This window comes from Mauremys reevesii, linkage group 15 (assembly GCF_016161935.1).
Source record: "Mauremys reevesii isolate NIE-2019 linkage group 15, ASM1616193v1, whole genome shotgun sequence".
Taxonomy (NCBI): Eukaryota; Metazoa; Chordata; order Testudines; family Geoemydidae; genus Mauremys; species Mauremys reevesii.
Window position 1 is genome coordinate 3,546,204 of NC_052637.1, and position 16,342 is coordinate 3,562,545.

The 16,342-nt window shown below is 50.4% G+C and overlaps 1 protein-coding gene across 1 annotated transcript in view; it reads right to left on the reverse strand.

Annotated features, from left to right (window-relative positions):
• Positions 1–3,362: 3,362 nt before the first annotated feature.
• The window catches only part of LOC120383901 (butyrophilin subfamily 1 member A1-like), a 29,457-nt gene continuing 16,477 nt past the window's right edge, over positions 3,363–16,342 (reverse strand). Inside the window, exons 11-14 of the mRNA XM_039502221.1 lie at positions 8,750–8,770; positions 8,292–8,312; positions 7,554–7,586; positions 3,363–4,029 (exon numbers count right to left, since the gene is read on the reverse strand). Of these exons, the coding sequence (XP_039358155.1) occupies positions 3,515–4,029; positions 7,554–7,586; positions 8,292–8,312; positions 8,750–8,770 (590 nt within the window). The 3' untranslated portion in view covers positions 3,363–3,514. The remainder of the gene's footprint in view (positions 4,030–7,553; positions 7,587–8,291; positions 8,313–8,749; positions 8,771–16,342) is intronic.

Here is a 16,342-nt window from a genome sequence, read left to right on the forward strand (position 1 = left end):
CAGTATTGAGCTAAGCAGGGTCCATGCTTGCTGTGCTATGGCGTCTGCACAGTTCACCCAGGAAAAAAGGCGCGAAACGGTTGTCTGCTGCTTTCACGGAGGGAGGGGTGAGGCTGTACCCAGAACCACCGGCGACAATGATTTTTGCCCCATCAGGCACTGGTACCTCAACCCAGAATTCCAAGGAGTGGGGGAGACTGCAGGAACTATGGGATAGCTACGGGATAGCTACCCACAGTGCAACGCTCCGGAAATCGACGCTACCCTCGGACCATGGATGCACACCGCCGAATTAATGTGTGTTGTGTGGCCCTCGTGCACTCGACTTTATACAATCTGTTTTACAAAACCGGTTTCTGTAAAATCAGAATAATCCTGTAGTGTAGACGTACCCTTTCTTTGAGAAGCTCTAGTCTCCCCGTGTTTCAGAGCAGGGACTCAAAACTGGGTGAGGGCGTAGCCTGTGTGTCAAGGCTGATGTGCTTTTAGCCAGCCTTGGGAAAATTGTGTCTAAATTTGGCCACATCATAAGCCTTTGAAAAATTGTGGTTTGCACATGATGCCAATGGCACTGTGGCACCAGGCCCACACTGGGAAGGGGTCCATTATGGACCCCAGGCTCTAACCCATCCACACAGTCGGGTCTGGCCCCTTGCTTCCTATCAGGGCCGGTTATTGAGGATTTGGGGTCTGGGTGTGGGAGAGCAGGTCTCTAGAGGGCATGGGGAGGTGCTCAGTAGTGGGGAAGGTTTGTATGATTTGGGGTGCTGGGGAGTGGGGTTGGAGGCACCGGGCTTTGGGGGTGGGTAGATCTGTGTGTGTTGGGGGCTGTGCAGTGGTGGAGATCTGTGTTGGGGCGTTGGGAAACGTGGGGGGTCTGTGTGGGGCACAGTGCAGTTGTGGCGGTGGGGGTGTGGGGGCCACTGGGCAGTGAAGGGATCTGTGTGGGGGCCTCTGGGTGGGTGGGGGTGTGCTGGGCATAGTGGTCTAAGGGAGGGCACTGGATATAGGGATTTGTGGAGCTCTCTGGGTGGTGTGGCACTGGGTGTAGGGGGTCAGAGGGGTGCTGGGTAGGTGGTAGCATCATGTGACATGGGCCCACCCCCAAGGGGAAGAAGCACAGTGGCAGCAGCACAGGGCGTTGCAAAAGGACTGGAGGAAGCTCAACACAGAATGCTCTAGGTTTCTCCCTTCTCTTTCCCTCAACGATTTTAAATCCACGTCTTAGCAGGCTACAGTAGAAAGACTGGCTGAACAGGCTAAGACAGGGCTCTGTCCATTTGCTGGGTCTCTAGCAGTTCAATCCATCAGAAAAGTACCTCACATTTGATTACTTTGGAGTCTCATTCCAAAAACTGAAAGCTAAATAACCGTGGAGTTAGTCCTCATTTTTCTGCCCCAACACAAACTACCTTCTTTCCCAAGCGGAAAATGCTGGGGAAGCCTGGAATGAGTGTGATTCAAGATGGGAATGAGAACAAAGGCCAATTCCTGCTCATGGTTACACCCAGTGATGAGCTGCCAAAATAGGAACAACCAGTTCCCTCCTCCTCACCCCACGAGGGGGTCATGCCCCCACCCCGGGACTCCTGCCCCACCCCAGGACCCCTGCCTATCCACCCCCTTCCCTGTCCCCTAACTTCCCCTGCCGCCCCATCCAACCCCTCCTCTTATTCCTGATGGCACCCTGGGACCCCCGCCCCATCCTACCACCCCGTCTCTCTGTCCCGACTGCCCCTGGAGCCCCTGCCCCTGCCCCTGACTGCAACCCACCGCCCCATCCAACCCCTGGTCCTTCCTGACTGCCCCCCCAGGACCCTTGCCCCCATTCAATTCCCGTTCCCTGCCCTCTGACCACCCCCAGTCCTGACCCTAATCCACCCCCCTGCCCTCTACCCAACACCCTCTCCCTGCTCCCCTTACCGCGCTGCCTGTAGATGGGGGCCGTGCCACCCAGAGTCGTGGCTGGGAGCCGCGGGCGTTGGGCTGGAGTTGGGGGCTGGGCCAGAGCCACTGTCCAGCCCGAAATCGGGGGCTGGCCTGCAGTCGGGACTGGGGGCCAGCCCAGAGCCACTGGTCAGGCCAGAGTTGAGGGTCGGGCCAGAGTCGGGGAGCGGGGGCTGGCCCGGAGCCGCGCCACCCAGCTGGAGTCGGGTCGGAACCGGGGCCTGGCCTGGAGTGCGCCGCCTGGACACAGTTGGGGTTGGGGGGCAGCCTGGAGTCGCGGTTGGGGCCAGGGACGTGTGGCACCTAGATCCCTCCTTGTGCCCCCTAGCTCACCTGCAGGAAGCTGCTTCCTTCTCAGCCCTCCAAGGCTTCCCACACTAACAGCGGATTGGCGGGAAGCCCGGAGTGGGAGCCTTCAGAGGAGGAGGCAGAGGCAGAGCTGGAGCCAGGTGGCCTGGGGCCAGGGGCAGGGCAGGGCAGGGAGCTGCTGGAGCTTTTGTTAAATTTAAAAGCCCTTTACAACCGGTTCTAAAACGGTTTCTAAATTTAACAACTGGTTGCCACGAACCGGCTGCAGCTCACCACTGCTCGCACCCTGTGCAACCAGCGTCCAATCCGCAGAGCACAGCTGAGCAATTCCTGATTTATGTGGGTGTGCACAGGACAGAGACAGAGCACAGGCTGGAGCGTGACATATCACAGTAAAACCCAAACTCTCCTCCTAGAGGCACAATATTTCCTGTGAGGGCTGGGGGAACACAACCAGGTCAGGAAGCAAATCCCAGGACTTTGCCCCAGGCACCTGCAGCTGGGACAGTAAAGTGGAACAAACATGAAGAATTGTTTGTAATGTTTTATTTACAGTAAGTAGCTGGAAAGTAGCAAAGTAAAAGGAGCTGAGAAGGAGCTTTAATAACCACAGCACGGCAAGGAGATCCCCAGCTACTGACAACAGTTTTCTTAATGGCACTAAAATAGCACCCATGGTCAGGAATTAATATAGGGAATTAATGAGTTACAGACTCACTTTCAGTAACATGTAATAAATCTCCCCGTCCCACTCACGTTCCATTTCCTTTCATACTGTCCTTTTCTATTCATTATTGTTCTAGCCTCACTTTCCATCCCTCTTTATTTCCCTGTGTCTCTCCTCCCTGTCACAGATCATCCCCCTCGGCTGCTCTCTTCCTTCCCTGATCTTGTCCCTTCCCCTCATGCTGATCCCGGGCTGGGAGCCCCCAATGAGATCTAAGGACACAGATCTGTACAAAACGCCCCTGGCTGCTGCTGCTTCTCCCCAACCCCCCCAAACCCTGATTGATTCATGCTGTGTCCCTGCCACCCCCACCTCCGCCTGTCCCCAGCCCGGCTGTTAGTTCTGCCCCCTGCCCAGCCCCCACTCTGCCGCGCAGGGCCCCTCTGGTGCTGCAGGGAGGGGGAGGGGCTTCCACAGGTCATAGAGATGAGGAGCCAGAAGCTGGGTAGATGGGAGTCCTCCAAGGTCATAGAGACTGGGGTCCATCAGGCTAGAGAGGCTGATTTCCGGTTCCTGCCTCTGCTGCGTGTCTCAGGGACACAGGCTGAGCAGGGATCCCCGCCCCACCCAGAGCCAGGGTCGGATTCTCTCCCCAGGGACGGAGCCCGGCGGGAAAGTGAAGATCGGGGCCTCGTCACCAGCATCGATAAATGTCACCTGCCCCCGGTCACAGTCCAGACAAACCCGGATCCTGCTGGGGGCCCGGCTCAGGGGCAGGGGGGTCACAGGGGAGCTGAGAGCCTGGAACTGATCCCCCAACCACTGCACAGCCCAGATCCCCCCCTCAGGGCTACAGCTGATCTCTCCCTTCCTGCTCACAGACTCTCTAGCCACCCCCACAGCCCAGTATCGCCCATCCCCCACCTCCACCTCCCAGCAATGTCTCCCTGAGGTGAATCCCTCACAGCCTAGCACACAGCCCCAAATGTCAAATCTCTCAGGGCTGTCGGGCAGATCCTGGCGTCTGTCTTCCCGTCTCACACTTTTCTGATCCTCAGACAGGACGAGTTGGGGATGAGCCGTGTCTGGATCCAGAGTCACATTCGCTGGGGAGAGAGAATCAGAGCATTAAGGACAGAGCTCAGCCCTGGGGGAGGGTTTGATGGCGTCAGTGACAGAATCTGCCCCAGCTGGGGAGTGACTCCAGGATTTATCCATCAGCTCTGAGATCTCAGCACAGGGCTGAGGAGAGTCACTCCCCTGGCAGAGATGTGTCAGCAACAGAAACAGCTGGGCCAGGCCTGAGACTCAGAATCTCTCCCCTCCTTCCCCCACATCTCCCCAAGGAGGGGACTAGAGACTCTGGGAGCCCCCAGCAGATGGTAAAATTCAGTGAACACTGACAGAGCTCCCCTCCCACCTTAAATCTCTCTGTGTCCCAGCTGCCCCTGCTGTGCTGCACTTTGCTATAGGGCCTCCCCACTGCACCTGGCCTGCTCTGAAATGTCACAGCCGGGACAGCAACAGGCCAAATGGTACCAGGATTGAACCCGCCGAGAATGTCACTGCTGAGCAGTAGTCGCAGCACAAAAGTACGTTATCCCGGGAGACTGAGGGGCTAAACAAGGGAAGCAGGTTCATGGTGGAAGCTATGAGTGTGGGGGGAGCCAGGACAAATGAAGGTTTTGTGGGGCCATGGGCCATAGCAAGTAAGGGCCCCTCCCCCCTTCTGCCTGTAGAAACCCCCCCCCCCCACACACACACACTCCTGCTGGGGAATTAGGGCTGGGGCATGGGGGTGTGCCCTGCTCTGCCCATCTGGTGCTCCAGCTGCAGAGCAGGGCAAGACCCCGCACCCTGACGCCATTCCCTGGCTGGAGTTCTGGGTGGATGGGGGAGTGGGGCAAGCACCCGAGCCCTGACCCCACTCTCTGGCAGGAGCAGTGGGCAGGCAGAGCGGGTTGGGGCACAGAGACGCCCATTTTTCTGGAGCCCCTGGGCACAGGCTCCATTGTCCAAGTGGCAAATCCACCACTGGGGAGGAGGTACAGAATAAGTTGCTGGTGGAAAAAGGGAGAGGGTCATGCTAGGGATGGGGAGGCTGACTTGACGTCCTGTTTACCAGAGATGGGACCATGCTGGGGTCATGGTGGATGGAGACAGGAGAAAAGAGACAAGCTCACAGCGCTGATCACAGGAGCTTCCCAGATCTGTAGAATGGAGCCAGGGGAGCCCCTGTCTGTGATCAAGGTTCTGTTCCTCTGCTTGAGACAGAAGCAAGGGTCTCACACAGACACAGTCCCTGATCACCCCATCAGTGTGGGGTAACTGCAGAGCTCCTGGCTTTCTTCACAGGGGAAAAGATGAAGGAAGAAACAAAGGGACACTGGAGATTGGACATCAGCACAGGAACATAAAACAAACTCGCCCTGGAGAAGTGGCTATGGAGGTGCATGTCCTACTGGATCTGTACATTGAGTGGCAGCTGCTATCACAGATCTCTGCAGGGTGCAGTGCATATGCAAGCCGTGAACATAAGAACATAAGAACGGCCGCACCGGATCTGACCAAAGGTCCATCTAGCCCAGTATCTCTTTACCGACAGTGGCCAATGCCAGGTGCCCCAGAGGGAGTGAACCTAACACGCAATGATCAAGTGATCTCTCTCCTGCCATCCATCTCCATCCTCTGACGAACAGAGGCTAGGGACACCATTCTTACCCATCCTAGTTAATAGCCATTTATGGACTTAGCCACCATGAATTTATCCAGTCCGCTTTTAAACATTGTTATAGTCCTAGCCTTCACAACCTCCTCAGGTAAGGAGTTCCACAAGTTGACTGTGCGCTGCGTGAAGAAGAAATTCCTTTTATTTGTTTTAAACCTGCTGCCTATTAATTTCATTTGGTGACCCCTAGTTCTTGTATTATGGGAATAAGTAAATAACTTTTCCTTATCCACTTTCTCAACATCACTCATGATTTTATATATCTCTATCATATCCCCCCTTATTCTCTTCTTTGCCAAGCTGAAGAGTCCTAGCCTCCTTAATCTTTCCTCATATGGGACCCTCTCTAAACCCCTAATCATTTTAGTTGCCCTTTTCTGAAACTTTTCTAGTGACAGAATATCTTTTTTGAGGTGAGGAGACCACATCTGTACACAGTATTCGAGATGTGGGCGTACCATGGATTTATATAAGGGCAATAATATATTCTCAGTCTTATTTTCTATCCCCTTTTTAATGATTCCTAGCATTCTGTTTGCTTTTTTGACCGCCTCTGCACACTGCGTGGACATCTTCAGAGAACTATCCACAATGACTCCAAGATCTTTTTCCTGACTCGTTGTAGCTAAATTAGCCCCCATCATATTGTATGTATAGTTGGGGTTATTTTTTCCAATATGCATTACTTTACATTTATCCACATTAAATTCCATTTGCCATTTTGTTGCCCAATCACTTAGTTTTGTGAGATCTTTTTGAAGTTCTTCACAATCTGCTTTGGTCTTAACTATCTTGAGCAGTTTAGTATCATCTGCAAACTTTGCCACCTCACTGTTTACCCCTTTCTCAAGATCATTTATGAATAAATTGAATAGGATTGGTCCTAGGACTGACCCTTGGGGAACACCACTAGTTACCCCTCTCCATTCTGAGAATTTACCATTAATTCCTACCCTTTGTTCCCTGTCTTTTAACCAGTTCTCAATCCATGAAAGGACCTTCCCTTTTGTCCCATGACAGCTTAATTTATGTTAGAGCCTTTGGTGAGGGACCTTGTCAAAGGCTTTCTGGAAATCTAAGTACACTATGTCCACCGGATCCCCCTTGTCCACATGTTTGTTGACCCCTTCAAAGAACGCTAATAGATTAGTAAGATACGATTTCCCTTTACAGAAACCATGTTGACTATTGCTCAACAGTTTATGTTTTTCTATGTGTCTGACAATTTTATTCTTAACTCTTGTTTCGACTAATTTGCCCGGTACTGACGTTAGACTTACCGGTCTGTAATTGCTGGGATCACCTCTAGAGCCCTTTTTAAATATTGGCATTACATTAGCTAACTTCCAGTCATTGGGTACCAATGTCGATTTAAAGGACAGGTTACAAACCTTTGTTAATAGTTCCGCAACTTCACATTTGAGTTCTTTCAGAACTCTTGGGTGAATGCCATCTGGTCCCGGTGACTTGTTAATGTTGAGTTTATCAATTACTTACAAAACCTCCTCTAGTGACACTTCAATCTGTGACAGTTCCTCAGATTTGTCACCTACAAAAGCCAGCTCAGGTTTGGGAATCTCCCTAACATCCTCAGCCGTGAAGACTGAAGCAAAGAATCCATTTCGTTTCTCCGCAATGACTTCATCGTCTTTAAGCGCTCCTTTTGTATTTCGATCGTCAAGGAAGAGGTAGGACGAGTAGATGCAATATGCTATGGATTCATTATGGTGTGGTAGGACATAGGCACAAACCCCACCTCACCTTGTGATGCACCGTGAAATGAAGGGTGTTGGGGAGGTCTGCCCTGAACTATCATGTTCACTCCCATATACAAGGAAAAAGAGGCACATTACCTCATGGGAACAGAGATTTGGACATTGATAAAATATGATCTTTAATTACCTTCTTCTATAGGTGCCACGGATGTTCTCCACCCTAAAACCAGCCACATAATTAGAGAGGAGAGCAGATTTGAACATGTATTGCATGATTCAATATTGTACAAACTAATACACTGAGGGAAAAGAGAAAGTTCTAAGTTCATCGGAACCTGCACTGGGTTGCATGAGTGTTTCTCTCCCAGGGTTGATGTTCACTGCAGGGTTAGCTCAGGATCTTACCTGGCTGTTGCCCCAACCTGTTTAATGCGCAAGCACAAAAACTCTGACTCGAGTTTGGTGGTGCTGGCAAGACTTTGGGTAGAGGCTATAGCCCAGGTACCACTTTAATTCAGGTTGGTTAGATGCCTACTTTGCAGTGTGGAGGGAAGATACTCATCTCAGGTGCTGATAGACCACCAGTGCCTTTGCACAATTCCTCCTGGGCAATATTTTTTTGACCATTACCTACTTTACTACAGTATTACTTATCAATTTTTCAAATTAGCTTTTGGTGTGAAATTCATCCAGTTTAGTCTTTCCCCTCATTTTATAAAGTTACATTAACTAACAAACCCCCCCAAAATGATGATGATGATGATAATAAAAAAGCAAGCAAACAAACTAAAAATGTTTCCTATTGCAATAATTTTAAAATTTAAATTTAAAAGCAAACAACCCCACCACAATTAAACAAACAGCCACATGAGACTCCAAACTGGTACGAAAAGTTTCTTTTCAGAGGAAGGATAATGACACTTACTTATCTCGTTATCTCGTTTCTCTGAAAATGAAAGAGAAAGAAATAGTATTTTTTTAGGCATTTCCGTTTTCTTATGTTTTACTTCTCTTTATCATCAGTATGACAGAAAAGGCTGAGAGAAATCAACATCTTCTTCAGAACATCAGACAAGAGTATCCAGTGGTACCTTCTGGTCTTAAACTCTGTGACTCTATTGCATATCAGTTTTTCAAATTAGCTTTTGGTGTGAAATCTCTCCACTTTAGTGTTTCCCCACATTTTACACAATTACACTAACCCTTCCACAAAAGAATAATAATAAAAAAGCAAGTAAACAAAAAGAAAGGTTTCATATTACAACAAATTTTAGAAGTTACATTTTTCAGTGAACTCCACAACATTTAAACAAACTGCCACATGAAGATCCAATTACAAAAAAAAAAAAAAATCCTTGTCAGAGGAAGGATAATGACACTTACCAATTTCTATATCTCGTTTGCCTAAAAATTAAACAGACACACAATGTTTGTTAGATGTTTTGCTTTTCTTAAGTTTTATTTCTCTTTATCGTCACTATGACAGTTAAGGCAGGTTACTTCTATTCAATCTCTTCTTCAGGAACTCAGATAAGACCAGTGGTGCCCAAGCTTTTCCAGTCACACCCCCCTTGCAGTAATGGAATCTGTCTGCTCCCCCTTCCATTGCTGCACAGTTGGCTCAGCAGAGGAGCTTGGGCTGAAGGCAGAGTTGGGTGCAGAACTGGGGATAGGGGAGGAGCTGGGGCTACAGGCAGAGCTGGCGAGGGGGAGGAGAGGGACTTTGGTAGGAACTGGCCTGGGGCCAGAGCAGGGGGAGGACTGGAACTGTGGCAGGAGCTGGAGCTTGGCAGGGGAGTAGGGGGCAGAGCGCAGCAGCAGATGGGATTGGATCTGGGCTGGGGGCTGGGTGGGGCTCCATCCCCTCTCCCCAAGGGGGCTGGCAGGGACCCTGCCTTTTACCTGCTCAGGGCCAGATTAAGAAAGGAGCTTTAGGGGCTGCAGCCCAGGGCCCCAGGGAAAGGGAGGCCCCGCAAAATGATCTCCAGACGGCCAAAAGTGCAGATCTTTTTGCAGGGCCACCTTAGCCCGGGACCATGGGCTGCTGCCACTAAAGCCCCTGCATTCCAGCGTAGCCTGGCATTGGCGGGGAGGTGGCTCTGTGTGCTGGCATGCCATTCCCACCGCCACCCCGCTGGGCTGGAGCTGCGAGTGCTGGGAAACTCAGTCTGCGCGCTTCCTTCACGTGCAGCCACTGCCCCCGCAGCTCCCATTGGCCAGGAATTACAGCCAATGGGAGCTGTGGGGGGTGTTGCCTGCATGAAAGAACCAGGACAGTGTGTGGAGCCGCCTGCTCCCCCTCCCTGGGGCCTGAGCCACCAAAAGGGAGCTGTCCTAGGTAAGCGCCCCACACCACAGCCCCCTGTCCTGCCCCACACCACAGCCCTGAGCCCCCTCCCACACCCTAACTCCCTTCAAGACCCCATACCCCCAACCTCCTGCCCTGAGACCCCTCCCACCCTCCAATCCCCTTGGCACCAGCCTGGAGCCCCCTCCTGCATCCGAAAGCCCTAATCCCCAGCTGCACCCCCGGGCCCTCACCCCCAGTTGGAGCCCTCACCCTCTTCCACACCCACCCACTGCCCCAATCCACAACCCCCTCCTGCACTCTGAATCCCACATTTTTTGCCCTACCCCGGAGCCTATGGGGCCCCACAAACGCTAATAGTCCCGGGCCCCCAGAAGAGTTAATCCGGCCCTGCGCCCACTTGAACAGTCCTCCACATGCCCCTAGGGGCCTGCCCCACAGTCTGCAGACCTCTGCACTAGAGGATCCAGGTCATCCCTTCTGGTTTTACATATAATACAATAACTGTATTGCTTAGCAATTTTTCAAATTAACTTTTGGTGTAAAATTCATCCAGTTTAGTCTTTCCCCACATTTTATAAAGCCATATTAAAGTTGACCCACATACACACACGTTACCAAAATACTGATAATAACAACAACGTAAGCAAACAAAAAAGATTTCTTACTGTAGCAATTTTAAGTTAAATTTAAAATCAAACACCTCCACCACTGCTCCACAAACTCCCACATTAGAATCCAAACTGGTACAAAAAGTTCCTTGTCATAGGAAGGATAATGCCACTTACTTATTTCTTTATCTCGTTTGTCTAAAAATTAAAGAGAAATAAATAGATATTTTTGTTACGTACTTCCCTTTCCTTATGTTTTATTTCTCTTTATCATCAATACAACAGTAAAGGCTGAGAGAAATCAACCTCCTTTTCAGGACATCAGACAAGAGGATCCAGGGCTCTCTTCTGGTCTTAAATTCTGAGATGCTATTGCTTATCAGTTTTTCAAATTAGATTTTGGTGTGAAAACTATTAAATTTAGCATTTCCCCACATTTTATACAATTATACTAACCCTTCTACAAAAGAATAATAATAAAAAGCAAGTAAACAAACAAGGGGTTTCGTATTGCAACAATATTGTAAAAGTTAAATGTAATATTAAACAGCTCCAAACCATTTAAACAAACTCCCACATGAAGATCCACTTAAAAAAAAATCCTTGTCAGAGGAAGGATAATGAATGACACTTACCAATTTCTATATCTCGATAACCTAAAAATTAAACAGAAATACACATATTGTTTGTTAGGTGTTTCCCTTTTCTTGTTTTATTTCTCTTTATCATCAATATGACAGGTAAAACTGAGAGATTATTTCTATTCAAACTCCTCTTAAGGAAATCAGACTAGATCAGTGGTGCCAAAACTTTTCCTGTCATGCCCCCACTTACCAGTAATGGAGTCTGTCTCAAACCCCCCTCCCCCCTCCATTACACCACAGTTGGCTGAGTCCAGGAGCTTGGGCTGAAAGCAGAGCTGGAGATAAGGGAGGCAGGTGCAGCAGGTTATATGGGCTCAAGGTGCTCGAGCACCAGGAATATTCAAGGCTGAGGGCTCTGCTCCACCAATATTTGGGGCTGGGTTTCTCCCCTGGCCCTGCCTGGAGCGGGCCCTCTCCCGCCACGGAGCTTCCCTGCCTGAAAGAAAACAGCCAGCGCCTCTCTCCCTTGCTTATGCTGCTTCTGCCTAAGGCTATAGAGATCAGCAGCCGGCAGCCTCTTGGAGCACCAGGGGAGGGGAAGAGGGAGAGAGGAGGGGGTGGGGGAGGCACACGTGCTTGGGAGCTCTCTCCCCCAGCACCCACCTGGAGGCGACGCCAAGGGGACTTCCGGCCAGGAAATGGACATCTGGGGTGGACCTCACTCACCTGAGCAGCTGCTGGGGCTTCAGTGAGGTTTGACCCTGTGATCCACCCCCTCCCCCCTGCAACACCCACTCCTGCCCAATGCTGGGCAAGGGACAGCCCCATCCCCAGTGAGGCTAGGGTGAGGGGCAGCAGGCTGCTGCAGGGGAGGAAGGAAGCCACATGTGATGGTAGTCCCCCTCCCCGCAGCACCCACCCACCCACCACAGGGGAGATGGGGGAGGGGAGCTTCCTAGGCCTGAGCAGCTGGGGCTTGGGTGAATTTTGTGACACCCTGCTCCCCCGCCCCATAGCCACCATCCCGCAGTCCCCACTCCTGCCCCATGCTGGGCAACGGGCAGCCCCATCTCACATCCCCAGTGAGGCTATGGTGAGAGGCAGCAGCAGGGGAGGCCACACATGATATCAAACCCCCCCCCGATACCCACCATAGGGGAGGTGAGTGGGCTTTCTGGACCTGAGAGGCCCTAGGAGCATGTGCAGTGACTGTGGTGCAGAGTGAGTGTGCTGCCGGGGGAGGGGGGAAGAAGAGGGGTCTCTCCCTTGGAGCTTGCTGCTGCCAGTAAGAGGGAGGAGTCCTCTCTGGCCCTAGCCCTGGGGCAGCCTGTCTGCATCCCAAGTTCCTTATCCGCAGCCCTGCCCCACCCCAGAGCCTGCGCCCCCAGCACCCCAACCCTGAGCACCCTGCTGCACTGTGAACCCCTCATCTCCAGCCCCACCCCACAGCCCTCACTTGAGGGGAAAAACGTGCAACTTAAATTTGGTGGTCAGTTTGGAGTATCATTGTGTTTAGCACAATACTTGATTATTTTACACCCTTTAAAGTAAACAGGTGTTACAAAGTGGGAATGTTCTTAATGTTTTCTCTAAATATTGTGTGGGTTCCTCAGTTTCCCCTATGCATTTCTCAAGGATCTAGATGGTGGGATAAGGGGGTGTTATTGTTGTAGAGCCCTAGATGGCCAGTGTGATGCTGTCTTCACAGAGAATGGCCGAAACCCTGTCTCCGGGCAACTGATGGCCTGGGCCGCACTCCTGCAAGCTGCCAACTGAAGGTGTTGGAGAACAAAGAGATCAGGTGGCCTCCTAATGCCTGGAAAAGAGACAAAGGCCAGAGAAGGGAGTGTCAGTGCCTGTGCGGACTTCTGGGAAGCGCATGGTGTGGAAGGGGATGCTGGGATGCTTTGCAATTACTCCATGCAAAGCCAGTCAGGACTCTGGGGGAGCTTCCTCTCTCTGAGCATACTTGTTATATCCTTGGGGGCAGCCGGTTTAGGAAGAAATCACTTGAGGCCAGACAGCAGACAGCTAACAAAACTACCATTTTATTTACAGACTCAGAGAGCTCACCCAGCCGGCTGAAGCTGGCTGAGCTATCCCCTAATAATCTAACTCAGTTACCATAGGAACCAAAAACCATGACAACCAAATACACAACATATTCCTCCCCCCCAATAAGAACATCCCCTAAATAAAACACACACTAGACTAGAGAAGGAGGGTAGACTGCTTCCATTCCCGGCTAAACCCTGGGGATTATTTTGCCCTATAACCATGGGTTCGCCCTAGCTAAAGATCCAACCGATGAGGAGGCCTTCTGTCTTAGGTGGATTACGGCGAACTTCTGGTGTTGTTGCACCCGAAAGTACCATGGGCTCAGGGTCCGCAGCACGAACGGGTGAGGAGGTGGTATCAGCTTGTGCTGGGCAAAGGGGTATCTCAGCTGCCAGCAGTAATGGAGGAGAACAGTCAGGAACAGGTGACTCGTGATTCGGTGTCTCACCAGAAGGGGTGAAGTCAGACCCCTCAACTGCAGATGGGTCCTGAAGACTGGCATGACCTGGCAACAGCTGATCTACATGTCGCCGCCAGGTAAGATTCTCTGCAGTCTGGACTGTGTAGGAAACAGGTCCTGTTTGAGTGATGACTGTGGCCGGGACCCATTTAGCTCTGGAAGTATAATTCCGAGCCAAAACTGGCTGTCCCGGGCTAAAGGTTCGGTCTTTTGCTCTGGGTGCCCGTCTGATGACTTGATATTGCTGCTGATGTTGCACAGTTTGTCTGGGTTCAGAAGGTTTCAGCAGATCAAAGCAAGTGCGCAGCTGTCGTCCCATCATTAGAAAGGCCGGAGATGCCTGGGTCGTAGCATGAGGTGTGTTTCGGTAGGAAAGTATCCAGATGCTTTTGAATGGAGTGTTGTCCCCTTGCTGATTTCAAAGCGTTTTTCATTGTCTGCATAAATCTTTCAGCTAATCCATTGGTGGATGGATGATATGGTGCTGACATGATGTGGTGTATCCCATTTGCCTTCATAAAATTTTGAAACTCCTGAGAGACAAACTGTGGTCCGTTGTTGCTCACAAGTTGTTCTGGCAGACCAAAACGACTAAAGAGTCCTCGTAGTTTTTGGATAGTACTCTCTGCAGTAGTGGACTGCATTATAGAGACTTCTGGCCATTTAGAATGGGCATCTACTGCCACCAAGAACATGCTTCCTTCAAGGGGGCCAGCAAAGTCAACGTGAATACGTTGCCACGGGTTTTCAGGCCAGTCCCATGGGTGTAGGGGTGCCCACTGGGGTGCATTCCTCACACCCTGACATGACATACAAGCTTTTGCCTTCTCTTCAATAGCACTGTCCAATCCAGGCCACCAAAAATAGCTTCGTGCAATTTCCTTCATGCGCACTATTCCACAGTGACCAGAATGTAGCTGTTCTAACAGCTGTGATCTCAGTGGTGGTGGAATAATGACACGTCTCCCCCACAACAAACAACCAGATTGGACCGATAACTCCGTCCTTCTGGACATGTAGGGAACAAGGTCAGATGAGACCAGAGAGGTTTGTCGAGTTTTTCCATGCATCACCGGGTCCATAACTTGGGACAATACTGGGTCAACGCGGGTTGCCTTCTTTATCTGAGTAGCAGTGATGGGTGTATTCTCTACCTGTTCAAAGTAGAAGATTTCCTTTTGGGCACTATCTTGATGTTTGACCGGCAAAGGCAACCTTGAGAGGCCATCTGCATTGCCGTGCAGAGTGGATTTCCGATATTTGATTTCATATGTGTGTGCTGAAAGTAACAATGCCCGACGTTGCATACGACTAGCAGCTAATGGGGGAATGCCTGTGTAGGGTCCAAAAATTGATGTCAGAGGTCGATGGTCTGTGAGAAGAGTAAACTTTCGCCCAAACAGGTACTGATGAAACTTCCGAATTCCAAAAACAATTCCTAATGCCTCACGTTCGATTTGGGCGTAGTTAGTTTCTGCTTTGCTTAGAGTGCGTGAAGCAAAAGCAATAGGTCTCTCTTCTCCCGAAGGCATAATGTGTGACACGACTGCTCCCACTCCATAAGGGGAGGCATCGCAGGCCAATTGTAGGGGTAAGGATGGATCAAAGTGCGTTAGAACTTCAGAATTTAGCAATGCATCCTTAGCTTTGTTAAATGCAACATCACAGGCTTCAGTCCACTTCCAGGCCTTGTTCTGCCCAAGGAGCTCATGAAGTGGTTTTAGCAGTGTGGCTAACTGTGAGATGAACTTTCCATAGTAGTTCAGTAGTCCTAGAAACGAGCGCAGCTGGCTTACATTTCGAGGTGGGGGAGCCTCCACAATAGCTTTAACTTTTGCAGGGGCCTTATGAAGACCTGCAGAATCAATGATGTGTCCCAAATATTCAACAGAGGGCTTGAAGAATTCACACTTGTCTTTGCGAACTCGTAGGCCATACTCTTCCAGTCTTTGTAGGGTAGCCTCTAAATTCTTTAAGTGATCCTCTTCATTTCTTCCAGTGACCAGGATATCATCCAGATAGCACTGAACTCCTGACAAGCCACACAAGATCTGGTCCATAGCCCTCTGGAACAGGGCGGGAGCAGATGTTATTCCGAAGGGTAGGCGGCAGTATCGATAAAGCCCCTTATGAGTCACAATAGTCAACAGCTCTTGGGACTTTTCATCGACGTGCATCTGTAAATATGCTTGACTCAGATCAATCTCACTGAACTTTTGTCCCCCAGCCAGGCCTGTGAAGAGGTCATCGATGCGGGGAAGCAGGTATTGCTCTGCACACAACACTGGGTTGACAGTGACTTTAAAATCACCGCAAATCCGGAGAAAGCCATCTATCTTCACTATTGTAACGATAGGAGTGGCCCATGAGCTATGGGTAACTGGTATTAGGACTCCATTGGTGACCAGGTGCTCCAGGTCTGCTTCAACTTTTGGCCTGATGGCATATGGCGCAGTTCGGGCTTTCAGATATTTTGGTGGACTGTCAGGTTTAATGTTCAATGTCACAGTGATTCCCTTCATACTTCCCAAATCATCTCCAAAAACAGCAGCATGTTTCCTTAGTATAGGGGTTAGACTGGTTTCTTCTTTAGTCATCCGGTGCACTTCTGCTCAGTTCAGTTGAATCTTCCCAAGCCAAGACCTACCCATTAAGGCTGGGTAGTTACCTCTCACCACAAACAGTGGCAATTTAGCCACCTGTCCATTGAGCTCCACCTTAACATCAATAGTGCCCAGCATAGGCACAGCTTCTCCCGTATACGTCTTCAGAACAGTTTTTGTTGCCTTAAGCAGAAGATGCTGTAGCTTTTCTTTATACACAGTCTCGGAGATCAGTGAGACGGCTGCACCGGTGTCCAGTTCCATGCGTATACGTTTGCCATCCAATAACGGGGTTACCCAGTATTCATGTGAGCCCACTGCCAAAGACAAAACAGGCAGTGGCACTTTCTCT